This window comes from Canis aureus, chromosome 15 (assembly GCF_053574225.1).
Source record: "Canis aureus isolate CA01 chromosome 15, VMU_Caureus_v.1.0, whole genome shotgun sequence".
Lineage (NCBI taxonomy): Eukaryota > Metazoa > Chordata > Mammalia > Carnivora > Canidae > Canis > Canis aureus.
The window spans coordinates 32953611-32979244 of record NC_135625.1 but is presented as its reverse complement, the minus strand read 5'-3'; the positions used below and the strand labels follow the sequence as shown (position 1 = coordinate 32979244).

Here is a 25634-nt window from a genome sequence, read left to right as displayed (position 1 = left end):
CTGCCTGTAGCAGCCAGCTAGCTGTGTGCGTGTGTGCCTCCCCTGGGGGAGGTGTGCGCAGGTGCGTCTCGCACGCAGGGTGAGCCAGTGGCAGGATAACTCACCTCAGACCATAGCAAAACCCACCAAGGCAGTTTGCATGGGCTCCTCGGGAGCTGCCAGGGCTAACGGCGCATGTGGATCTGGAGCGCGAACCGATGAAAGGCTCGTCTAGCTATCAGCGTGTCATCGTGGGAACAGCTCCTGCAGAGTGTCCTCGTAGACCTGGGGGTGCGTACCCAGCCGGGCCGCAGGTCGCCTGCTCCTAACCTCTGACACGGCTTTCTTACATTACCCCGGATCTAGCCAGGCAGGCAGACTGCCAGACGTTCACCATACGATTCCAGAAATTTCATAATATTTAAAGACATGCTTCGAACATGCATCTTGGAGGAGAAAAAATAGATATTTTTAATTACAAGCATTCAAAAGTCAAGCACAAAAATTGTGATCCAAACCAGTGTAAGATCATCCATCCTCTCATACTTAAAATGTTTGGTATAAAAATACTCACTCTCTTGGTTTATTGTTGACATCTTTTATGTTTTGTTTGAAAATATCTCCAAACTGTACAGAAATGTCAGACCATGCGTTCACAAATAACACACTATTTCTTAAAATTATACAGTGTAAAAGAGTAAAACATTTTTATTATATTTTTTCTTCGAGAAAAACAGATGTGTGATAGAGGCTGTGGCAAAGTCTTGAAGGGACCAAAACTGGGCAAGGTGTTTTCAAGCCTGAAACAGAAAGAGAACGTGTGAGGGGAGAGCTCACCTCCCGGGGAGCGGCTGGGAGCTTCCCTAACCCAGCAGGACGCGTGGACGCCCGTAGGACGCACCAACTGACCCTCCAGAGACCCCTCCTGGGAGCAGGGTTCTCACCGTGGACACACGGGCAGTGTATGTATTTCTCGCCACAGACGTTTCAGGAGCTGCTTCCTGGCATCTGCAAGGAAGTGCTCACGTGTGTTTTGCTTGGTGGCAAACAAAACAAGCCTCTGACTCCTCCCTGAGATTTTTCCTGCCACGTGCACGGTCCCAGTGTGGTTCTACGGTTTTCCTAACTTCCATCACGGCTGCACAGTGAACCTCTACTGTTCCTCTGTCCCTGTTTTCCTGCCGTCTCACCAACACGCTGGACTCATAAAGGTGTGGAAAGGTCTCGGCAGGAGTAACGGCAGGCACCAGAATGCTGTGCAGGGCAGTGCTTATTTGGGCGCGGGAGGAAGCTATGAAGACAGCGTTAGTAACACCCATCTAACTCTCCCAAGTGAGCCTTATTTGGGACGATGTGTATTTAGCCGTGAATCTCGAGGTGAGACACCTCCCGTGAACAGTCCGGAACATCACAAACGGGACGATGCTGGGAAATCCTCCTCCTAAGCCAAGCCTGCGCTAGTGCTGTGACCCGCTACACCGTGGCACAGCCTGTGAGCAGGTGCAGCAGAAAGATCGGACCACGAGTCGGAAGATTCAGTATCATCACCACAAACCTATGGTTCATGGAACACTCTGCCTCGGGAGAAACTGGGGTGCGCTTTCGAGCACAGGATCTGGACATTCAGAGTCTCACCTGTGACGTCAGTGACACTTAACCGGTCCCTTGAGCCTGTTGCCACTATTCGCTAGCTCATCAGTTTAACTCTGCTGCTCCTAGCGAGGCCCGGCCGGAGTGCCCCGGGGTGGGAGACGCGCTCCCGGGTCAAGGTCAGGGAGGCCCGGTGCACACAGCACCCCGGTGACCCCCGCCCGCCTCACTCTCAGCAGAGCTCTCTGAAATGCCAGGACAGAGATTCCGCCTGGGAATCTCCCCTCGGACCGTGTTGCCTCCCTCTGGTGCCCAGCTAAGGACAGGGTCCTGGTCGGCCTGGCAGGTGCCCGGACCCATGCACAGCGCGTCCCGGGCACGCGCCGCACAGCCGAGATGCTCTGAGCGGGGTCGGGCCGGGGGCCCACTCCTGAGCGGCATCTTTTTGCCACACCTGGACTCGGACCCAGCGGGACGCCGGGGGTGGCAGGGCCGGGGCTCTGGGCGTCGTCTCGGGCTGGCACAGCCCTCCCTCCCGTCGAACCCAGGCCCCATCGGTCCCTCAGACGCCTGAGCTGCTGCCCTTGAACCACCAAAGGAGCCTCCACCCTGGTGCCCCCAGGAAACCCGCTGCCACGCGGGGGCCACAAGCCACCTGCCCCCACCGTCCGGGCTCGTCGGGCCCCGAACGACAAGTCCCACATCGCCCAAACCCGGCCACAGCCAGCATCGCGAGCTGGGTGCCAACTGCAGGAGCTGGGCTCCGAGGACCCGCAGCCCCTGCGGCTGCTCCCAGTCGGGCACAGGTCACGGACGGGCTCGTGCGGGGACACAGAGGAGAAGGGGCTGGCTGCTGTGAGGGCCCCTGCCCGCGGGCTCAGGGGGGACGCAGTCCCTGTGTCACCCAACCCCCTCCCGGGCATCTGCTCTCTTCCTGGGGCAGGCACACGTCGCTACCCGGGCCCTTCTGGCTCCACAGCCAGTTCCTGGACGGTCGTCCCCGTGCCTATCAGCTCTGCCCCGGCCATTTCTGCTGGGACCCCAAAGGCACAACAGTCTAAACCCCGGCTCACACCTGCCCTTCCCGCGGCTCCAGCCCTCCCGCAGCCCCTGGTGACGCGGACACGGCCCACTCCCTCAGGTGACGCTTCCCACCAGGCACCTCCGGCCCCATCTTGGGCTCACCTCGCCCAAGGTGGACTCACCTAATCCGAGTCTTCACTTTGCTGGGGCAGCAAGAGGACAAAGATTCTGAAAACACCTGCCCTGCCCGCACCCCCCCCCCACCCGCCGAGACCCAGATCCCCAGCACATCCCTCCAGGCTCTCGGCGGCTTGGTCATGATCCGCTTACGCCGCGACGCCGGTACATACCCTTCCTCCTCCTGTTCCTGCAAACCCTGAGCCCCGGCCAAGAGTCCTCCCCGGCCAGGCCACCGTTTGGGTTTCCCAAAGAGCATCTTGGACGACTTTTGTCCCTCACGCTACCTTCTCCAGCCCAGACACAGTCCCTTGTGTGTAGCAGAAATTCCGACACCTGCACCCTGCTGCACCCTGGGGCAGTAACGGAAATGGGGGCCACGGACAGCCCGGGGCACATGGCACCAAGGCTCGGTTCCGTAGTCTGGATAAGGCCCCTGGCTGAGCCTGGGACACCCTCAGCACCCGCCGGGGGCCTTCTAGAGAAGCACGGACAGGGGAACAGGAAGGTGCCCAGCAGCCCCCCTGACCTCCCAGTACCCTGTCCCCTTCCCTGGACTCCAGAGCAGGGAGCAAGGTGCATGAGGCTGGCCAACTGTGGCTGATCAGAAAGGCTTTGAAGTGGAAACCGTGGAGAGGAGTGGAGAGAGAAGGGGGGACGAGAGTGGACGGTTTCCCGAGCTTTGCCGTAACTGCGCTCTGTAGATAGAACTCTCACATGGGAAAAGAATGCGTCCACATGGCCATAGAGGTTCCCAGACTGAACAGAAGGTCAGAATGTGGCTATTTCAGTCCCTGTAAACAAGGAAGGGGTTTAGTTAAGAACGGAGTTCAAACCTTGGAATGTATTAACAAGGACATTTTAAACAGAATATGGAGACATCCGGGAACACATAGCACCGTGGGGGTGGGGTGGGGGGTGGGGAGGGTGGGGGGCCCCGTTCGCAGATCGGCTCCTCCTCACAGCCTTTCCTGACGGCGGTGGACGGACAGACCGGGGAACACAGATACAAAAACAGCTAGTCGGAGGTAGGTCACAACCATCCCGCTGGAGACCATGGACTCTGTCGCCGTCTGAAAGGATATTCTACGATTCTAAAACATGTCAGTTGTCCTTGATCAAAAAGATCAGCCTGTGGCCCTGGGTACTGGGCACAGCTGCTGCTGCGTATGGGGCGGGAACCCTGCCAGGCCTGGCCGGTCTTTCTCCACTCAGCTCCGGCAGGAAGAAAGTCCTGTTTCCCCCATCCTACTCCATACACTTGACCTGTTTACTAGTGTAGTCATTTATACCCAAGTCAGATAAGGAATATTCCCCTCTCCTCAGCTCCCAATACACACGTAACATATAGTTTTCATATTATGCCTGTTAGCTTGATCTTTTTAAAAATCAAATACCGATATTAATTTGTAATAAAAGGCCTACTTAACAGTTTAAAAGGTTCACAGGCAAGAGTCTCCAGGGAAACAGTCTTCTGTAGTTGGAAACTGCTCCCCCCTGTTCTATATACACACCCCCACCTGCCCCTTTATGTGCGTGCCCATTGGCCCCAGATGCTAGCACAGCATTGGCAGCAGGCCACTGCCCTGCGTGGGTTCCAGCTCCCACTCCTGGCCAGAGAAGGCTCGGCCTCCTCACAGTCCAGGCCCATGTCCACCCTCCAGGGGCAGGCCAGAAGCAGTGCTGAGAGTAGGCCTCCTCCAAACCCGTTCCTGTACCCCATGGATGGCCCCAGAACTGGTGAGCCCCAAGCTGGGCATGGCTAGTGCCAAGGTGCCCACCACCTTGTCTGGCCCATGCTGGCCGGCCACCTGTAACCAGATTCTCAGCTGCCCCAAGTCCCAAGGTTGGCCCCTACCCCTTTTTTGCTCCAGGTCCCCAGGCCATTGTCTAAATGAAGTCACCGCATGCTCTAGCTGCTACTGCTTCCTGACTGGGCTCATCTGCATTTGCCCTGGATTACTGATGTTTGGGTCAATTTATTACATTAAAAAAAAAAATCCTTATTTTAACCTGCTTCCAAAAAATTATATGGGTAGCTTTCAACTGGTCTTTTTAATTTATTTTTAAAAGATTTTATTTATTTATTTATTCATGAGAGACACACAGGGAGAGGCAGAGACAGAGGGAGAAGCAGGCTCCCTTCACAGAGCTTGATATGGGGACTCTGGGGCCACAACCTGAGCCAAAGGCAGATGCTCAACCACTGAGCCAGCCAGGCGTCCCCCTAATTGGCCTTTAAAAAAAAAAAAAAAAAAAGATCTTATTTACTTATTTGAGAGCGAGTGAGTGCACACACAAGCAGGTGAAGGGAGAGGGAGACTGACCTGGGGCTCAGTCCCAGGACCCTGGGACCCTGACACCTGAGCTGCAGACAGATGCCCAACTGACTGAGTGCCCAGGTGCCACTTAATTGGTCTTTAAAATGTGCCAGAGGGGGAGGAGAAAAAAAAACAAAATCTTGTCCTTTAAGAAAATTTTACCAGGGGACGCCTGGGTGGCTCAGCGGTTGAGCATCTGTCTTTGGCTCAGGGCGTGAGCAAGAAATTACCTAAGTCCCAAAAATGTGGTAATGACCTCCTTGGCTAGATCTGCCTGGTTCTCTGTCCTTAGCAGGAATCTTGCCCTCTGACTCATCTTTTCTTCATAGGCCCCTTAGCGATGAAATTCGCCACCTTATTTGGGCCGAGACCTAACTGCTATGGGCCGAGTTTTCCAGAGAGATTGGAAGCCCCTCTGTGTGGCAGCCCGCAGGCTGGTCACCTGTAGTAGTAAGACTATGCTTACTACTACAAGCTGGAGGAAGACCAAAGAGATGAACAAATCACCAAAACAATACCCAGCAGGAAGGCCCAGGGTCTGGAGGAATTCAGTGAGAACCCTGCGTCATTCGGCTACGCTCAAGGGTAACCATGCTTATTCCAAGAGGCTTGTGAAGATGTCTGCATCATCGAGACACAGCCAAGGTATGTGCAGTACGACTGGATTGGCAAGTCAGAAGGAATATACATACTGCATCTAAAAGATTCTCACCAAAACAGTTAATTTCCAAAAAAGGCTGACGGGTTCAAAGGGGAAAGTGTCATGTATGTGTAAGTTCCTGTCCGTGGAGTAGTCCTTTGGGTGTTGTGGCACGAGCAGGTACTGGGCCACGTGCTCCGAGGGCCTGCAGAGCCCCCGGTCCTCCCAGGACACCCTGACCTCAGCAGCACGCTGTGGCTGGAGGAGGTAAGGAGGAGCAAGCCCCGGACTCCGGCACGTCTCACCTAGAGCGCCCCCTGGAGTCATCGGGGAGACGCTAACAGCTAGACAGCGGGGCCCCAGCCCCAGAGGCCCAGGACTTCCTCCCACGGGATGCTGGGATGCTGGTGGGACGTCCCTACCTACATCATGGTGCCCTGGTGCCCTGCCCAGAGCGCAGAGGGCCTGCTCGGCCTCTGACTGGAACTCACCAGCACGCTCCAGTTTTGCAGAACAGCTCGAGAACAGTAGCCACCACTGAAGATTGCATTAATACCCACAAGACAGATTGCAGCCACCATCACACACCTGGAACCTGGGATGGAGAAAGAAATCGCCCATTAACAGCATGCAGGAATTTCCAACCCCCAGGGCCAGTCTGCTACTGGGGTTCCCTGGGTCCCAAAGGGCAGCCTGTTCTGCGAGCAAAGAACAGAGACTCAATGGCAAAGGGACCAAGGCCTCCCCTGCAGAGCTAAGGACAAGTGCCCAGGGCACAAAGCAGTCCACGGGGACCACGAGCCTAGGGCCTGGTCGACAGGAAGGACCCTGGCCGCATAGTGTGGCTCCCAGGGGCTCCCTGGCCCTGGGGCAGGTAAGGGTCGGGGTTGGGAAGGGTATCTGGAGAAAAGGGGGCTGTGCGAGACGTCAAGCCGTCTTCACTCGGTCTCCCAAGTAGGCGTGAGTCGGTCATTGGGGCAGGGCTGCACAAGAGGAGGCCGCCTGGCCAACGAGGCAAGGCAGCCGTGCAGAGTTCCAAGGGCTGGATCCCCAGGGCTGTTTGAAAGTCCTGTCAGGAAAGGCACAAGACCTGAAGCCGCCCCCAAAAGAGGAAAAGCCCCGAACCTAACACCTCCAGGAGCTGCCTCCCACCACAGTAACAACTTTGGTCAGCGCAAGGCCACAAAAGCAATTATCTGGGAGGATCCTGTGCTGTCACGTGCACCCACGAGCTAAACTTTGCTCCAACCACCTTCTGGAAAACAAAAACTAAAAGGAACATCTGTGACGAAATCCCATTCCCTAGGGTCTGAGAATTTTGAAATATGAAGGTGCCGAGACCCAGCAAGTCATGAATTTTTTATATTCTTTTGCAGGCACGACTGCCTCTGAGCCAGCTGGTTTTCATGAGAACTCCCGGAGCCAAGGAGGGAAGCCTGCGTCCCTGCACATGCCTGCCAGTGGCCCTGGGCCCTGTGGACATCTCTTCTAGGTGTAGCCCCGGCCGTGCTGCTCTGCTGCCTGCAGACAGGGTCACGGACTCGGGCATGTGGGGCTGCGTGAACAGGAGACCACAGGGTGCTCTGCGAACCCCGAGGTCCCCAGAGGCCCCACTGGTCTGCTGGTATGGGAAGATGCCCCCTGGGGTTCAGCAGGGAGGCTAGGCCTGAGTTCAAACCCTCTGCCGGGATTATGGGTGAGGCTGAAGGCAAGACCACCTGCCTAGGACATCTCTGTTCTCAGAATTAAGGAAAAAGAAAGTTTCTCCCAGATTTTCATTTTAAAAACATCAAAGGATGAGTACATGTAATCCTATTTTCCTAGTAAAAGTTGGGTCATTTGAGGGCAGGAAAAGAAATAATTGTCTTTGCAATAAAACTTGTCAGCTCACCCGACTTCTCCCCATCCCACCCACTCCTGCCAAGAGCTCTTGGGGATGGGAGCGCCCACCGTGCGCCTTCCTGGGATGGCCAGGCCAGTGCAGCACGTCCCACCCATATGGCCACATCCCTCCAGACTGGGCTGAACCCCTTTGGGATGACTCAAGACCAGTGGATGAAGAGCATGGGGACCGTGTGGCACCCACCCTGGGTCCTGGGAGTAGGGTGCATGGTCACCGGACTGCTCTTTGCTGCTCTGACAGCAGCAGCAGCAGCAGCAGCAGCACCTGTCTGTGCACTAGGGCGGCCCCCATGAGATGACTCCCCAAACTACAGAAAACACAGAGGCAAGTCCGAACGTGCTCATCTTTAACCTTATAGCGAGCACACAGGCCTTCTGAACTTCCCTTTCCAGCCGGTTGCATGGGGTGTGGGGTGGGGCAGAGGGAAGGCGCTCAGACCCCACAGCCTGGTCTTCATACTTGGCCACCCTCTTCTACTTCTTCCAGGGACCAGCTAGCAATTCTCCTGGTGCATCAGCTCGGGGATCTCGAAGGCTCCCTGCCAGACCCACAGAAAACATGACAGGCAAATCCCAGCCTGGACGGCCCTGGGGTGCCATACCAGTGTGCTTGTGTGGCCAGCAGGTGTCTGTGGTGTTTCACCCAAGGAGTGTGGAGGGCACAAGAGTGGCTGCAAGAGGTGCCCCCCACAGTGCTGACACGGTGCAGGTGTCAGGCCCATCTCCACCTTTACAACTCATCCAGGAGCCTAACGGACCGGGGTTCAGGGAATCCGAACTGGGGCTTGTGGCTCAGCTCTGGGGAAACCTGACAGGTGCTCCTGAGGAAGCATCAGCACCCAGGGTGAAGCTGTGCTGGCTGCCTGGGCGCGCTGTGCTCCCCTAGCGCCTCGCCCAGTCTAGGCCTGCTGCACCGCAAGTTTGTTTACTGTGACTTGGCAAAGGGGAAGGCAAGACGATGACTGGAGAACTTCAATTATCCTCTAAGCTCGAAAGGGAGTCTGTTCTGAAAAAGGAAGCCCATACGGATCTGGGAAGCTTTGGGTTTCTGCTTGAATGGGAGGTGCCAAGTTGATGCCGACCCCTCTGCTCCCCCATGTCACTCATGTCACAAGAAGCGCCTGCTAGCCCCGAACACCTAACCCACCTACCTTGCTTTGCTCTTTTTCCCTTAGCGCTTCTCACTGCCCTACCTCTCGTGTTTTATTATCCATATTCTCCCTGTTATAGACAAGGCTTTTTGTCTGCTTTTCTTACTCTTGTATCCTTAGCAGCCAAAACAGTCTCTTGCTGATGTTCATGGGACAAAGACGGTGCCAATGAACTTGAGACACAGAGACTGTGGTTAACAGGAAACCGGGAGTGGCAATTCAGGTGCAAGCACCGCCCAGGGCTTTTTTTTTTTTTTTTTTTAAGATTTTATTTGAGAGCGAGCCAGTGAGAGAATACACGTGGATAAGGGCAGAGGGAGAAGGAAGCTCCTGGTTGAGCAGGGAGCTCGATGCGGGGCTCAATCCCAGGACCCTGGGGTCATGACCTGAGCCGAAGGCAGAAGCTTAATTGACTAAGCCACCAGGCGCCCCTCTCAGGGCCCTTCTAAAGACAAGGCAGGGGTGCCTGTAGGAGCCACCACCATCTGAGCTCCCAGCTCTGCCTGACATACAGCATGAGGGGGTCCCCGAAAAATGGCTGCACCCCAAGGCCCTTGTATTCATAGCCAGAGACAGACGAGGCTGTTCTCGCCCAAAACAAAACATGGGGAGTACATGGCTTTACATTCCGGCCTTATTATCGCCTGCTGTGTCCTTCTCCCATTCGGTGACGCTGTTAACTGCATGTGCTTATAACTGCTGTTGCAGTCTTGGTCCATGGCCAGGGAAATTTTCGGAGTTCTTAAAGAACGTCCTCCCATGTCAACCCTTGCTCCTAACTTTTTTAAATTTAACTACATTTGGATACCCAACAAGGAAGGCTGTGTAACTCTCATTCCCTGTAAAGAGTTACTAGAAACTTGCTCATGCTTTCCTGTTTTCCACGCGTCTGGGAAATGGATCATTTTCAACGATTATCATGTAATCTGGGGTTGTCTGCCCCCTGGCAGGACTGTTAGCAAAACTCCAGTGATACACAGAGCTTGTAGCCAGACTAAACACCATCAAGCAAGATGCTGAACAAATTAAAACTCCAATGACACCCACCCCTCTGATGGTCTTACTTATGCCACCGATGATGGTAAATACACCCACACTCCCACCTGCCTCTGGGGCTTTCCTCACAGGCTCATCCTGTGAAGGTAGGATGCATCCTGAGTGGTAGGCTCTTTGTCTTAAAATATGTATCCATGACTCCCACTCATAGAACTGGAGTTTTAGGGGCACAGGCCTGGTCTGCACATTTCTGTATTTAGCAACAGCAGACACATGATATAGTTTTACTTAAATAAAGAGCTTGCTGACTTTTCTAATCTAGTCACTGATTTCCCAATAGGAATTCAAAGTGAGTAAATGAAAATCCCCTGGAGGGCCCCAAGGAAACCGGCCCCGACTATTCAGAATTCGGATGGGTGGCACCCCAGAGCTCCACATGTTGGAAGGGACGGCCAGTCTGGATCTGCGTATGGGTCATCATGTCGGGACACCAGACAGCACTCCTGTTCTTGTCTTCTATCCAGGTGCCATCTTTTCAGAGAGGAAGGAAACCCCCCCACAATGAACAGAGGAAGGCCACGCCACGTGAGCTGGTGATGCCACTGGTGGCACCTAACGTACATTTGGCCTTTTTGAACTAAAGTGTTTTGTTTGTTTTAATTCGTGAAAAACAGAGAGAGAGAGAGAGAGAGAGAGAGAGAGGCAGAGACTTAGAGGGAAAAGCACACTCCTTGCAGGGAGCCTGATGTGGGACTCAATCGTTGGACCCCAGGATCATGACCTGAGCCGAAGGCAGATGCTCAACCACTGAACCACCCAGGCGTCCCTGCACTAAACTGTTTATTATTTCACCAGAACCACTGTTCTCAATTCTGATTTACATTTCCCTAGGATTACATAGCCTGGATCATTAGCTCAAGGACCTGATCCAAGAGACTAGAAGGAGCCAGAGTAATGGATCCACACTTGAACTGGTCTAAATTCAGGCAGGACGGAGACTACAGTCATCCATCCTCCTGCCTAGCTACCCCTCCTCTGCTTCCTCCAGACCCCGAGCAAGGAGTCTGGCTCATGGCTCAAGTTGCGCTCAGAACAAGTGGTGCATCTACAGGAGGTGTTCCATCTGCATGGGATCCTATAGCTTCACAAGCCACACTTCGGAAGGGGGAAACTGCTACCCCTCCTTTGGTAGCCAGGGCTGCCTCTAGTCCCTGGTGGATAGGTCTGTGGGGAAGGAAGGATGATCTGGAACAACTTAGGAGAGCAGATATAAACAAAGCGCAGGATCTGACCGGCTGGAACCATGCAACTGCTTAATGATCATGCCTTCCTTTAGGCCTATGTAAATGCTTAAAAAAAAAAATCCTTCCTTAGGCCCTATGCCACCACCATCCTCGGTCAAGTGAGACTGCCAAATTCGGAGGTCTTCTCTCATCTTACTCAACTTTCCTATACCATTTGATACTGCTGAACCCAGCAACTCACCACTGCCCTTCAGGCTCCAGCCCTCACCCACCCCTCCGGGCACCGTGCCTTCTCCACAGGCTGCTCGTCCTTTGCGGACTCTTTATGTCTAGGTGAGCCTCAAGGCTGCGTCCCACTCACCGCTCTTCCACTTTCATCAACTTTCTCAGCTACCCCCTTATGCCAAGTGCCCAGATCTACCTGCATCAACTCTTCTATGAGCTTCAGAATATCCCACTTACCCAATCCTAGGTACCTTGGGGTGAACACCACCAGCCTCTGGAAACAGGAGCACACTGTCGTGGGAGGCAGAGTACATCGACCATTCTCCCAGTCCTTCCCCCATGAATGGTCTGAAACTGTTCCCCCATTTAAGCTGAGCCTAAGTCAACCGGAGGCCAGTTTTCCCGATATACCTCCTTCAAAAGATCAGCATCAAGTAGAGGCAGGCACATAACTCTATATGACCTCTCTAGCATCTCTAAAGGGATGAAGGTCTGGTCCCTCCCTATTCTCATTTCTCTTCCTGTCTTGTGAAGGAATGATATAAACCAAGAGAAGACCATAGGAGCAGAACACCTCAAAGACTTTCCACCACATTAGAGTTCAGAGTAACAGAGCTTTCTTTGTATTTAACAGAAATCCAGTCAAGATACTGAATTAAGGCATTTAGAATTTTACACATATTATACATTTATAGAAAAAAGATCCACTCGGTGGTTCCCTGAAGCAAGGTTAAGTCTAAAATCAAATGGCGCAGAGATGCCAATGTAGCATATTGTTTCCTTTGAGATGAGAAAGTCTAAGGAAAGCCTGCTAGAAACAGCGCTCTGTCTGCCTTCAATTGAAGGATTAGGGGGCTACACAGATCAGAGCTTACCTAAAGTTCTAATGTGTTCGCACGCAGGAAGTTAATTCTGCTAAATGGCTAGGACTCCCGTGACATTGCCCCCCCTACGTGTGCTGGCGGGTGCTGTCCACCTGGAGCCAGAGGACGGTGGCAGTTTCATGCTGGCTGCACCTGACACGGAAGCTGGCACTAGCTGCTGATTTAGGAAGTGTAAGACCACGATCTGGGGTCTCAAGTTAGACTTGGACAGAGCACCATCCCCTGCTTCTCCCTTAGTCCCAGGTGACAATCTCCCTGGAGCGATGCACCACCTCAGAGGAGTTCCTCAAGTGACAGGCAGTGACGGGACACGAGCCGCCCACATCCTGGACATCTGCTTTGTACTGGGCCCGTTAAGGCACCTGATGCAGCCGTCCCTCGAGCCAAGTACTTACGTAGTATTCAGCAGAACTGACGGGACTTCCAGCCCTGAGAAGTAGCCTCGGAGGGAGGGAGCCAGCGCATCTGGAAAGACATGTGGAGAGAAGGCTGTGAACCAGGGCTCCCACTGGCCATCCTCATCCTGGGAGCATCCCAACGGCTGATGGAGCCGGCTCACACATGCTCTCGAGTGCTGGCGGGGGGCAGCTCCCCCAGGGCCTCCCATGGTCCCGACAGAACGCCAAACCAAGCCCCCAGCAAAGCTACCCCTGGGAGAGCACACCAGGCCCAGCAGCTCCCTCGCTCCCGCCCTCCTGCCAAGGTGATGGCCAGCCACTACTGCGGCCCACCTGGCCCAGCGAGTCCCTTTTTCTGCGCTCACTCAGTGACGCCTAGGCTAGGCAACAGGCCGCCTCGTGGTTTTCTAAGCAGGTATGGAAACATGCATCTCCTTTGACAAAGAAGGGACAGCTCAGGACCCATCTGTGCCAGTAAGCTGGCCAGGAGAGCTTTGAGATCCTGCTCCTATTCTTTTACAAGAGGAGTTCTGGCTTCTTGGCACTGTGGGGTCTCCGGTACCCCAAGCCCTCTGCTCACTCTGCTGAGGAGGACCTGTAGCCCCATCTTTTTCATTAGGTTTCCAAAGTGGAAGGCCAGTGACAAAACAAATGGATTGAGTGATGCTTTGTCCACTTGATTGAAGGTTCCCAGTTCTGCGCTGAGGAAACGTGAAGACACAAACCAAAGAGCAAATGTGCTTTGGCTTTAAGAAATGTCCGCCCGTCGGCAATGTTGGTTTTGCCTCTTAGCCTTTGGATGGAAGAAAGAAATGCCCATTTACCACTGCTCCTCTCATTTTCATGGAGGAGGGATGGCCCCATCACCCCGAGGGCAACATGGGAAGCTGGGAGTGCGGGAGGGAGAGCAAACTACATCAAAGGGAATCCTGCTCAAGAGAGCTGGATGGCTCCACGGGGACTGGCATCCCCCCAGTGTGGCAGGAGGACAAAGATGGATCTTTTACCTGGGGCTGGCCCGAAGTGCTTCTAGAGTAGAATGCAATGCTGGAAGGAATTTTACCCTGGCACACCTACTTTGATAGTTTAATAAAATAGATGTTACAGGTGAGGAAATCCACTGAGATCTGGGTATTGTGAATGACATCCCCATGGGCACAGAACCCCACCGGATCAGGCAGGATCCAGGGCCCAGGCTCTACTTGCTCTCGTAACATGTCTAGGAGGGGGCCCCAGACGGAGCTCACACAGGATCCCAGCCTTCGGTCTTGGCGCACATGCAGAAGTCCTCAGCATTTCCTTGTACTCCATGGGCCTCCTTCACAGAGTGGCTCCAGGGTAAGGGGATACACTGGGGCACTCTATCTCAACCTCCTTACTTCCTCAGGAAATGAAGACTTAAAAGGACCACAGATGCGTTTTGAGCTTCTGCCCATACCAGGAATGCGGCTCAGGGACCTTGGGCCAGCCTCCCATGAGGGATCGTCTGGTGGGGCGGGGCCCACACTGGATATTCCTAGAAATCAGATCACCAGCATGAAGGGGTCCCCTGCATTGAGAGGGCGAAGCTATATTCCTCGGTAGCTGGTGGTGGCTGAAGTTCACCACACTTCTGGTACTGAAGTTCATTTAAGGCAGGGTCAGCTTCGTCTTCAGCATTCAATAGCAATTAAGGGAAGGAGGGACCAGAAACTCTTTGCAAGCAGGGAGGCTACCAAACATGTCACTTGGGGAATTTAGGAGTATATGCAGGATAAAGAAGAGAAAAACAAAGAAGGTACGTGTGGGAGAAAGGGAAGGAAGAGGGAGAGAGGAGTACAGATGCTTAGGGGGAGGGGCAAAAGTGAGGAGAGGGTGGGTAAGAGAAGGACAAAGAAAAATTTCATACCTACCCATGGCTTATGGCTTTGTGCATCTGAATCCACTTGCTCACTAAGCAAAGGGCAGAGTTGGAGCTGCCTTCCTGGGACAGGTGGTAAAGGAGGGGACGGGGGCACAGCCTCACGGCAGGTGAGGGGCTGGGAACCTAAACACACAGCAGGAGGGGATGGGTCTGTGTGCACTGGAGTCGCAGGGAGCGCAGTGGTGGCGACTGGTGCTGCCTGGGTGTAGGGCTGGGGCACTGAGCCCCAAGAGGCCAAGACATGTTGGTGTTTCAGAGACACAGGAAGAGGGGGTCTGACCAGGGGGTGGGGGCGCAGTGGATGGCATGACTTTCAGTGACAGTGACTGAGAGAAGGAAGCCCTTCATCTCCCACACCTACCCCAGCCTCAGCCAACCTCTTGCACATGCTGGCCTCTTCACCCACACCGTCCTCACACCCAAGCCCTGCAGTCAGCCTGGTCTAGGACACCCGAGCACCCCAGGGCGAGAAGCAGGCTGACTGGGCTGTGGGGTCCAGGGTAAGTCGTACTTAGTTCAGCTGAGCTGAACCCGGCCCGCTGGCTAATTCCTGGGGATGATGTGGTGGTAATGGAATAAACAGAGGCCCTGAAATTCATCACTCTGCGCCCCGTGGCTTGGACACCACTGCCCCTGCCAACAGGGTGGCTCCTCTCACTGCATTCCACAGAACTCCAAGCCTGCCTAGCCACCTCTTTCAGGTCTGAGAGGTGCAGTGGAACCCACTGCCAGCAGAGGGCAGTGCTCCCCCAAGACCAAGCCTGAGCTCCTCCCACACATTTCTGCTCAGCAGAGCAGAACAGTAGAGCTCCTGGGCAAAACAGAGTTCAAGCAGCAAGCAGCTGGTCCGGGTGAACAAGCAGTTTTGTGCTAACTACTGCTGACCTCCAGGGTGTGGGGGGTATGTGACACCCCACTTGGGCTGCTTGTTCTGCTGTGCTTTCTGGCCCCAGGTCACCCACAGCCACTCGTGCCCATTGCCCAAGGGGCTGCTTTAGTGCATCATAAACACTGGGGAAACCTGTGGTTCTCTTAACTCCTCCACAATTCAGCAGGGATCAATCTAGCCAGTTGACTTTCATGTAAGACATGATCCTGTCTGTAGAAAAATGCACGAGCTGGCCGGTACCCTCACACACGCACACACTGCATACCTACAATCCTGCATACAGTGTCAGGAGCTTCTGAAGTCCCTATAAGAACCTCTAACAACATATGTGACCCAAACCAAAACTGATACTTAGGAAGACCCTGAATGAGCAGCACAGTGTAGAGCACTAAGAGACGAATTATCTGTGCTGTGCCCCCCACCCCTCCCTTCTAGTGGCTGCCTGTCATCACTACACTGGCCCTTAGAAACAGGCATGGGAAGTGCCTGCCAGGTGCCTGCCTCAGTTAATGGCAGCAGTTATTAGTAAATGCTCCTTGGTTCAGCTATTTTCTTCTCCATGAAATAAAGGGATCAGTCTAGACCAGTGGTTCTCAGAGTGTGGTCCGTGGCCCATGGTGTCACTGAACTTGTCAGAAATGCAGAAGCTCTGGGAGAGAAACCCAAGCCTCCCTGCATGTCCCAAGCCCTTCCAGAGATGATGATGCACATGTCCAAGTTTGAGAAACACTGCTTCCATATGAGGTTTCCAAAATGTGGCAAGTACGCTGTCTAGAGATGCTCTGTGGTCAAGGAGGTTGGAGAGAAATGCAGTCTCTGCCCCTCTGGTGGATGCATGTTAGACTCTGAGAAGTTCAACACTGTCTGACTTAATTTAACTCTGGGTTTCCCAAGTGTATCTGCCCACAGAATCTTTTTATTATGTTCACCTGTAGGTGCTGAGAAACACTGGTGTGGAAGGCCCCTTCCAGTGGTGATTCTGGGAGGTTGTCTGTCATCACCTGGGAGGCTCAGGCATGTGAACGTGGCATCCAACTTTCTAGCTCTTAACAAAAGTAATCAGAGCTGGAAGATCACCAGACCAGCTGGTGCCCTGGATGTCTGATCTAATCTATAAGCAGCAGTGAAGATTTTCTTACCTTTCCTGATGCAGGTGCTGTACCTGAATACAGATTTCCCCAGCACCATCTATTCAGAGGCGGGCTCCCCCTTTAAGGCATGGATATTCAGGTTTCTATACGTAGGGTCCCTGACCTGAGATGGGGGCACTGTCTACCCTGCAGGGGCTTTCCCAGCACTGAAACAATAGCAACCAGCCACTCACACATTCTTTAGTTATAACCAAACCGGGCCCACTCACTCCAGGCCTAAGGATTCACTCTGAGCAGCAGAACCAAATAAAGCATGCCAGATCCTATGGCAAACTTTGCTGAAGGCTGCCAGGCTAAGGAGAGGCTGCTAAGCCAGAAGCACACTATGGTCCAAGAAATTCCAAACTCACCAAAGAGACTAGATTGATCTACAATACAAAAATGATCTTTATGGGACGATCCTGCAGTTCCTTAAAATTGCACCCCTGCCCCATCTAATACAGTGTTCACCAACACGGGAGAAACACTTTTCAGGAATTTCTGTTTCATGAAATGAGGCCCACTGAGGATCACTTTGAAGGAACATCTGCTCTCCTGTTCCCAACCCCACCCTCAAACTGCCAGCCCACCCCCTCGCTCAGCAGACATAGGGCACAAAATATAATCACCATTCTCTCCTCTTTGGCATCTAATACTCCTTGTTTGGGGCAATTAAACAAGTTGCCATTACGTAGGCAAAACATCAAGATCTATGTGAACTGGTCCAAAGGTTATGTCGGCCATCTGACCTACCCCAATTGCCAGAAAGGAAGGGAGCTAGTCAGTCCTGGCCAGAGAAAGTTATGCTCCGACGCGGCCTTCTGCCCCTACAAGATCTCCCTCTCTGGATAGTGGCACACCACTGAGGCCTGAGCCCAGGAAGTGACCAGGTCTAGACCCTGTAAACACTTCCTGCTAAGATTGGTTAAAGCGGGGCTTAATTAACCATAAGCCTTCAGGGATAATTTTCTCTCCTGGGCTCTTAACACTCTGTCCTAAGCACAAGCCAGGTTCTTGCTTCCAAACAGGCATGTGAAATGTGCTCAGACATCCCAGAAGTTCACTCAAGACGCCACTTGGGTTGAGGGCACCCAAGCATGTAACATCCTGTGTCAGATTAAGTCCATAGTGGCTGCTTGTCATCCATATTTAATTCTGTCAGTCTGTTAATTTTTAACTATGTTTGCTATCAAGGACCATTAGAGGTCCCCAGGAGCCGAGCCCAGTGAAGCGCAAAGTACTTCATGGCAGAGTGGATGAGGCTTGAGGTTGGGGCGTCCCACTTTCCCATCCTGTCACCGAGCTCTGGCCTTCCCCACCGACAGCACAAATCCTGAATAAAACATGATCCCATTTGGAGTTGATTTGCCTTTTTTTCCCCTGTCAGAATTGCTTTTCTTCAAGGAGAAGTTCACTTTCTTTTTATGAAGGCTACATTTTATATTTCCCAACTTTCTTTGTAGCCTTGGTTTTGTCTCCAAAGCAGTTAGTGAATTCTGACACACTTTTAGATGGTATCTGGGTGCCGGTTCCTAGGAAAGAGGCCCAACCCCGGGTGGATGGCCAGCTGGCTGAACCAGAGCCTCACCTCAGCACACACCATAGCCATGGGCCACCATTCTTGCAGTGCCACCAGCGGCACTCTTCACTGAAGAACAGAGGCTGGGCCCTTGGTGTTCTCTCGGTGGCTGCTGGTCTTAAGTCCCTATAACTGCTTCTAATGCTACAGAGGGAGGGCTCAGGAGCCTGTGGGCCATGCTAGATCATGTTCTAACAAAAAGGAGGAAACAGAAGAGCTAGGTTAATAATTATGACTCCATGCTAATAAGCATTTTACTGTTTCCCTCCAAATGACCCCATCAAGTAGGTACTCATTCTTCCTACTTATAGGTAAAGAAAGTGAGCTTCAATGAGGTTAAAATAAACTTGCTTAAAATCCCAAACGTAGCACAGTGGGTGGAAACTGTTATTAAAACTGGCCTGTTTGAATTTAAAACATCGAGGCCCAATTCCGTGCCACACCCTCTACACCATCCTACTCTGACAGTCAGACCACCTATTTTTAATCTCAAGGGCAAGGCAGGTCCATGGACTCAGGAAGGGGCTCTCATTGCGAATGAGGTGGGGGTGGGGGTGGAGAGGGAGTCCTAGGCTCTAGGAAGTTTAGCCTTACAAAGGACAGAATGAAACATGCTTAAAAGACCTGAAAGACTGCGCCAAATGAAGGAAACCCTGTGGCCCCCCTCCCCCCAGCCAGAAGAGGCCAGCTATGAGCCGCTCTCAGTCACAGCAATGGGGAATTTGAGAAATCCTGTTGGGATCCACAAGCAATGGCTAGGGCCACAGCACTAAGGCTCAGCAGTAGCAGCCCTGACCCCTGGGGAACGCTGGCTGAAGGATTTGGGACAGAAGACGCCAGTGAGGGCGGGCCCAACGTTTCGGGCTCTCACTGCCTTATAAGAGCTCCCTCATTCTCCAGATACCAAAGAGCAGAGGAGGAGAGGAGGTGATAGAAAAGGTAAAGAGGTCATTTGCTTGGTCAGGGTGGGACCCCAGGGCTCAGCTACAGGACTATGCAAAGAGTAACTTCCCAAGGCACAAGAGGTACCGGTGCCACCTGAAGTAAGGCTGCAGAGAATTCTAGCAGATGGACTGTGGGAAGAATGAGCCCAAGAGTCTGGGCAGGAATGGGCAGGATGACTCACGGGTCTTTCTCTCTCCTCCAGTTTCTCTGATAGGGAAGCAAGATAAGGCAGCAGCTGGAAAGTTCGGGGACAACGGGTTTGAGTAAAAGCACACACAGGAACCATTTGGTCTCTCTGGGAATTCAGCTGTTTCCCACTCTTGATCTACTTCCTGTCAGGGAGAGGTTTTCTCCTGACAGGCGTGTCCGGGCCTGGCTGTGGGGGGAGACTTTCTAAGGGGACAAGTCCTCCCGGTACTGGCACAGGCTGCAGAGACCTCGCTGGTGGGTATAGGGCAGGTGCTGTCACTCTGGGGGCTGTCCCCTGATGCCTCATCTTGCTCATCTGTCCCTCATTTATTCTTTCCAACCTCTAGCCCTCCATTTGGCTGCAGCCATGAGGACTCTGCAGCCGCCTCAGTTTTGTCAAGACAGTGCTGGATGCCCGTAGCACCGGAACCATCACAGCCGCGTGGGTAGCTAGTCCTAGGTTGCCTTCTCCTTGTTAAAAACTCACATGGCTCCTTAAAAGGCTAACGTCTGAAGCCCTTCCTATGTGCCAGGCACGCTTTCTTGCTCTACATGAAGGATTATTAGGCTCACTTTACTGAAGCCCAGAGTTTAAGGAACTTGTTCTGTTGTGGTCACGCAGCTTGAAAGTGGCAGAGCCAATGTCTGACCAAGTAGCTCGCGGCCTGCACTTCCAACCCTATACTACAGCCAGGCTCAGTTCTTCTGAAGGACTCGAGTTCCAGCACAGGCCAAGCCTTATGACTCATGAGGCAGACACAGAGACAGCCCAGAGATGGTGCTGGAAAGGGAGAGGGGTCTCTGTGCTCCCTGCTAAGTGGGAGACACATGCCCAGGGCACACAGGAGGCCGGCGTTGAGAGCACAAGGCCTGGCTGGCCTGCCCTGACCTGGCCTCCTATGGGAGTTAAGCCAGGTGGCTCCCCGACCCGAAAGCTGAGCAAAATCAGGAACTAGACGGGACTAGCACGCTCAGGAGACAAGAGCACCCAGGGGCAGTTTCTCCTCACAGTCTGACCTTCACGGAGCTATAGGTTTAAAGGGAAAGGTACATATCAGAGGATTAACAGTTTCACAGATGTCTAGAGCCTTGAGCCTACAAAGGCAAGCTCTGGAGCCCCTCAAAGCTATATGCTTCCAGAATGTCACAAGCCCTGGGCTGCAGGGAGACAGTAGCTACTGGACAAAGCCAGGCCTCAAGGACCAGGTCTCAGGCGGTAAGAGCTGATGCCACCCAGGAGGCACAGAAGCAAAGGTCCCAGGTCTCCCAAATCTTCTTCCCTTACTTTTGCAAGGCTGTGGTGCTGAACCCCCCTGCCCAACCTGGCTTTCATCCACCCGACTGGCTGCAGGACCTGCCACTTCCAGCACTGACTGGAAGCTGAAGTGGTCTTACTGTGTGAGTCCCACCATGTGCCTGGGCAGGAGGCATCACTGCCTTGCTGCTGGGGGCTGTGTGCTCCCTCGAGTCCACACTCACACCTGCCCTGCTTCCCACCTCCCTCAAGACACTCCCTTGAGCCAGGAGCTTCAATTATACCCCGTGCCAAACCAGATGCTCTTGTGTCTTATTCTCTATGGGACAGAGTTAGTGACAGAGGAGACACTTGGTGAAATTAGTTTTTAAAACAAAGTTTAAAGATTCAGTTTGCAGTTGCCTTTTGCTGCTGGGTCAATGCCTGGATGTGGTGGGTGGGTGCGTGGCTCTGCTGTGGGCCCCCACATGCCGTTCCTGGCCCTTCCCTGCCCCATGACCTCTCTTGCTTCCTCATGTGGGATCACAGTTCTCATGGTCCATTTCTATGCTGATTGTAGGTTTAGCCTTCACAGTTTTTCCACTGTGTCACAAGGCACTTCTCAAGGGGCAAGACTTGCCCTGGGGAGTCTCTCAGGCTTTTAAGACCTTCTGTCCTCTCACAGGTAATGGGCTCTGGCCGGAAGCTGGGCAGCATCCCTGGAAGATCGTCTGCTGTCACTCAGGGCAAATGAGGCCTTTGAGAAAGAGATAGGTGCCCAGGACTTGCTCTCAGGACTACTTACCTTTATAAGATTTGGGCCTAACAAGCTGGCTCTGGTCAAGGGTAAATGGCATTCTGCTTCTAGAATGTGATGAAAACAGTGCACTTTATTGGTTTTCTCTCTGCATCGTCAGCAACAAGACTAAATGGCAACAAGTAGCACTGAAGGGGCTGGAAACGGCTGAGATGTGTGGGTACAACCTGGCAGGACTGCTGCTCTCTGCTCGAGAGGACGACTTTCCTAAAAGCCACGGGTGAAACCTTCCCTCCTGTTCACAGGGACTCACAGAATATATGCAATAAATTTCAAATACCAATGACCTGGAGAGTAAACAGGATGACCAGGTCTAAACATGTTCACGATCTTCTTGGAAATCAGCTGTTTGCTGCATCAGATATTTCCTTCATCTTTACGAATGACACAGCAGTAGTGCAGTCTTCAATCCCACTGCCTCAGGCGATAATGTCTCAGAGATAGGATGTGGTGTCAAATAAGCATCTTCAATTTAGAGATGGAGGCACCAGGCTGGAGCTGAGCTACAAGACGAAACTCCTGATCTTCAATGACAGTCTCTGCCCCCTGGGTCCTCTCTGGATCAGGGTGGATAGACTGGAAAACACATCTAATTTGCTTCAAATGGGCTTCTGATGGCGAGTCACACTATCTCTGCTGAAGCAAGATCTCCTGGGAGCGGTGACCCACAGACACTAGACAGAGAATCTTCCAACGTGCAGCTCTTGATGGTTTGGGAGCCCAAGAAGAGACCAGCAGCAGTAGTGAGGCCTCAGCTCCAGGCCGGGTCTCCCCTGGAGACTCTGAGGCCACCTCCCATGTGGTATGTGCTCAGTGTCACAGGCCCAATTATCCCATAATCTCAGAGATAACCTCTCAGCTCCAAACTCGCATCACCATGAAAACAAAACGCTGCAGTCTACTTGAGATAATTTTTGCTCTGATTAAAATTTTTATTGAAATCTCTCAAATGTTACCAAGAAATAATTTTTGCAAAATGGGGGAAAAATAGCTAACAAGCAAATTCAACATGGGAGCTCCCTCTGCTGGTCTGCAGTAGGTTGGTATGTTACAAACACATTCCCAGAGACAAATCTAATTTGCTGGAGAAGTGGACAAAAGACAGGTGTGTTGGGCTTTGCCTCAGGAGAGAAACACTAGAAGAAAAAAAAAATCCAAGTCTCAAAACAGAGCACAACATTGCTAAGAAAAGCAAAATAATATAAACACTTCTCCAAAGACATACAGTAAGCTCTCCAAACAAAACCAGAATCATCCACTAAAGGGATGCTCCATTTTAGTCTTCCCCACTGCTCTATTCTCTCAGGCCCTTTAGGTGAAGGTTAAGCTCTGATTCCCTTGTCTTTGCCTCCAAGTCTCTTCTCACAGGCTTCTCATCTACTTAAAGAAGAAAGATCCAAGGAGTCAGTAGAGCGAGGCCTTTCCAAAATTCCAACAAAGAATAAGTCTTTGGTGAGCCAGCACTGAGGTGTGGAAACAGCAAGGCCTCGGATCAGGTGACCTGGCTCCAGTCACAGTAGAGCCACTCACGACTTTTGAGAACTCTCCATCTTCTTTGGTCTGTCTCCTCAACTGTAAAATGGGCCAGACCTGCTGATCGGGAAAGCCTCTACCAGTTCATTCTAGGAGTCTCATCTTGGACAAAGAAATTTAAATAACCATATCTGTTCATGAGCCTTTAGAATACAGAACCCAAGCTTGCGCTGGGAATGACTCCAAACAAGCTGTGGGGTTGAGCACAAGGATCTCTCTGATTTCAGATGAAAGTTCCACCAACTCTAGGACCGATGTGGCGGAGCCAAGTGGATTCCAGGTTGAGAAAGTCTCAAGATCAAGGAAGAACTCACAGGGGAGGGTGCCACCATGGGCAATACATCCCACCAAGTCCATTGGTTGAGTCCATCTAATCTTGGCACTGTCTCTAACCTTTCTCACAATGGGCATGGGTTTTCTAATCCCTTAAGACTCTTCAATTCCTTTTTCCACCTACCCCCAGACATACTTTGGATTTCACCCACCATATGAAACAAGAGTAATGTTATTAAGGCCCAAAAGCCATCATTCCCGATCCTTTATGGCCACTGTTAATTCTTGCTTTTCCAGGGCAATAGTGAAAAGCTTTACTGATTAACAAAGCCACCAACACTCAAAATACACGGCACACTTGGCACTGTTCCACGGTACTAGCAACATTTGCCTCAAGTGTCTGTTAATCTGTATTTAGGCAGTCTAGGAAGAGGAAAGGAAGACCAATCCATGGATGGCGGGGGCGGGCCCAACAACAGGGAGGGCCTCTCTGAGTCATTCCCCACCATCTATGAAGTTACCCCCAAGGCCACCGCAAACATTTCAATGACTCAGCAGAAGATATTCATGGGCTCATATTTTGTCCCTTCTCCCTCCCCCTTGCCACCTACAAGGACACTGAGCCCTGACAAGGACTGAGGTGGAAGCAGCAGTGAGGGAAGGGAAAGCAGAAAGCACAGCTGATATGGTCACTGGGCATCAGGCTCTGAATCCTGCTGCTACCATAGGTCACGTTCTGTGCTAGGTGCTCTCAACCACCATCATCTACTTTTCCCTCACCATTGATTCGACTTTCTACCTCTTTCTGCCAACACCAGGGGTCATCACTTCAGGGGCCTAGGCACCAAGGCCCTCTCTTTGTAGTTTGCCTGTGCAGCAGCAGGGAAGCTGGGCTGTCCGTGTGTGCAAAGAGCAATGACAACTCAGCTGGAACAGAATGGAAGCATACGCAGCCAGCACCACGCCTGACCCCACAGCCTATAAGGATGTTAGCCAGGGGGCTGCCTGGCCGTGTTTTATAAAACCCTGTGTGTTCTGTACAACATGAAAGAGTTTTAAGTCAGAAGGAAGAGTTTTCTGGGAAACTATATTTCATCCAGCCTTGTAAATAAACACTAAGCAAAAAAGACAAAAATCCCCAACCTGCCTGTCTAGGCCAACTGTTTTTTTCAGAAATGAGGCTTTCCTGCTTTTAGAGGAATTTCACGTGCATTAAGACGAATGAAATTTCATGCTTTCTTATTTGCTATTGATCATCACTCTGAACCCTAATGGTTATCACTACTGTTTGTATTAAGAGCAACGTTTTTCTTTTCACAGGGAGAGGAGGGGCTGCTATGTAGATCGTAATCTTTGTGAAGAAACCAGGGAGTTTATAAAACTCAGGCTATTATTAACTCAGAAGGAAAGTAAGTCCAGAGGCCCTCAGCTCAACCTGTAATTACATTCTCCACACTACACTGTCCCTCCTTTTTCTACAGGGCTTCCTTGAGGTGGCAGAAAGGAACCCCTAATCTCTCCTGTAACAAGTGTAAGCTATCCTGGAAACTTCCAACTTTCCCCTTCAGTCACTGAATCTCCTAGAACACGAGAGCAGCAATCTCTCAGTACACAGGTACACACAGAGACATGTAACTCCCGCACAAGTGCACACCTTCCTCCGCAGCCCTTGCACACGACCAGGCACACACACACGACCGTGTTCTAGTGACGCCCTCTGGCTGGCTGGGGGCTGGGGAGGGAACCTGTGCCCAATCTCTCGTGTGTGACATGAGGGTGAGATCATTAAGGAGGAGAGAGGTGTCATCTGGGGCAAACATCAGGCAGTGGGTGATATCATTGCTGTCAGACGGTCCTCAAGTCCCGGAGGAGTGTCAGCTTGATTTAGAGGGGATCATTAATCTCCTGAAGGTGGGTCTGTTAGCTGGATAGGTGTTAGTTGTACGGTGTGCTCTGGGGAACCGAGTTGGAAAGGACTGGTGATGGGGTGAGTGAAGTCGTGGCCGATGGGTATAAATTACCTGGGCATGCAGTGAAGCGGGATAGGTGAAAGCAGGAGGAGGTAGAGCAGGCGCTAACTCCGCTGGGTACAGAGGGTACGGGGCCCACACTTCAGGGCTACTGGGGTAAAGTGCAGGCACTGTGAGCTCGTCTGCAAGAAAAGAATAAGGGAAGAGTTAGTGGTTACAAACAGCTACTTTCAAATCAGAAACAAACCACCACAAATAACCCCACACCCCAAACAATGTCAGAAGTCAAATTACTCTCATTCTTTTAATAACCTGTTGGTTTGGGTCCTGAAACTCTAAGCAAGGGAACGGTAAATACAAAGTGAAAAAAAGCAACAGGCATCTGCTGCCTGTCTGGCCTGCTGGGACCTCAGGCCTGGGATCTGCCCTGGACACTCTGATGTCTTTCCAACTACAGTCGGGGGAACATAAGAACAGTGGGGATTTCCTGCACAAAACCGCACACGTGGCCCTCTAAGAAAAAGAGGAAGAAAGAGGATAGGTAGGAGATATCCCATGAAAATCCACTGCAGAGAGAATTGGGAGAACAATGGTTTATTGGCAGGGCCATGACAGGCCAGAACGACTATAGGACTTCTGTGA

At 52.2% G+C, this 25634-nt stretch overlaps 2 protein-coding genes across 34 annotated transcripts in view; one reads left to right on the top strand and one right to left on the bottom strand.

The window, feature by feature from the left end:
• Positions 1 to 561: 561 nt before the first annotated feature.
• Positions 562 to 25634, bottom strand: part of RBPMS (RNA binding protein, mRNA processing factor) — a 172899-nt gene continuing 147826 nt past the window's right edge. For 11 of the 32 annotated variants that reach the window (XM_077849042.1, XM_077849035.1, XM_077849043.1 and 8 more), the window contains 6 exons: positions 25044 to 25174; positions 14423 to 14556; positions 13111 to 13231; positions 12528 to 12597; positions 6222 to 6325; positions 562 to 779 (listed from right to left, as the gene is read on the bottom strand). In XM_077849042.1, the coding sequence (XP_077705168.1) occupies positions 12535 to 12597; positions 13111 to 13231; positions 14423 to 14556; positions 25044 to 25174 (449 nt within the window). In that variant the 3' untranslated portion in view covers positions 562 to 779; positions 6222 to 6325; positions 12528 to 12534. Of the gene's footprint in view, positions 780 to 880; positions 988 to 3486; positions 3564 to 6221; positions 6326 to 12527; positions 12598 to 13110; positions 14047 to 14422; positions 14557 to 18040; positions 18223 to 21204; positions 22353 to 24881; positions 25175 to 25634 lie in introns of those variants that run through there. The other 21 variants (XM_077849030.1, XM_077849033.1, XM_077849034.1 and 18 more) reach the window with 18 other exon arrangements.
• LOC144284474 (uncharacterized) lies at positions 3698 to 13091 on the top strand. Of its 2 annotated transcripts, XM_077849050.1 has the most exons (4): positions 3698 to 3797; positions 5420 to 6604; positions 7107 to 7354; positions 8120 to 13091. In XM_077849050.1, exons 2-4 carry the CDS (start codon positions 6359 to 6361, stop codon positions 8193 to 8195), a joined length of 570 nt encoding a protein of 189 aa, XP_077705176.1. In that variant the 5' UTR covers positions 3698 to 3797; positions 5420 to 6358; the 3' UTR covers positions 8196 to 13091. The 2 variants fall into 2 exon arrangements, 1 of the variants encoding a protein (XP_077705176.1); XR_013352883.1 differs by having other exon boundaries at positions 5420 to 5735; positions 7107 to 13091.

Bases quoted from the DNA above. Each gene is read 5' to 3' on its own strand.
- LOC144284474 (XM_077849050.1), top strand. From the start codon at position 6,359: ATGCAGGAATTTCCAACCCCCAGGGCCAGTCTGCTACTGGGGTTCCCT. The intron at 6,605-7,106 runs GTAAGGGTCGGG...ATTCTTTTGCAG, and splicing joins GCTCCCTGGCCCTGGGGCAG to GCACGACTGCCTCTGAGCCA. The intron at 7,355-8,119 runs GTATGGGAAGAT...TACTTCTTCCAG, and splicing joins GAGGCCCCACTGGTCTGCTG to GGACCAGCTAGCAATTCTCC.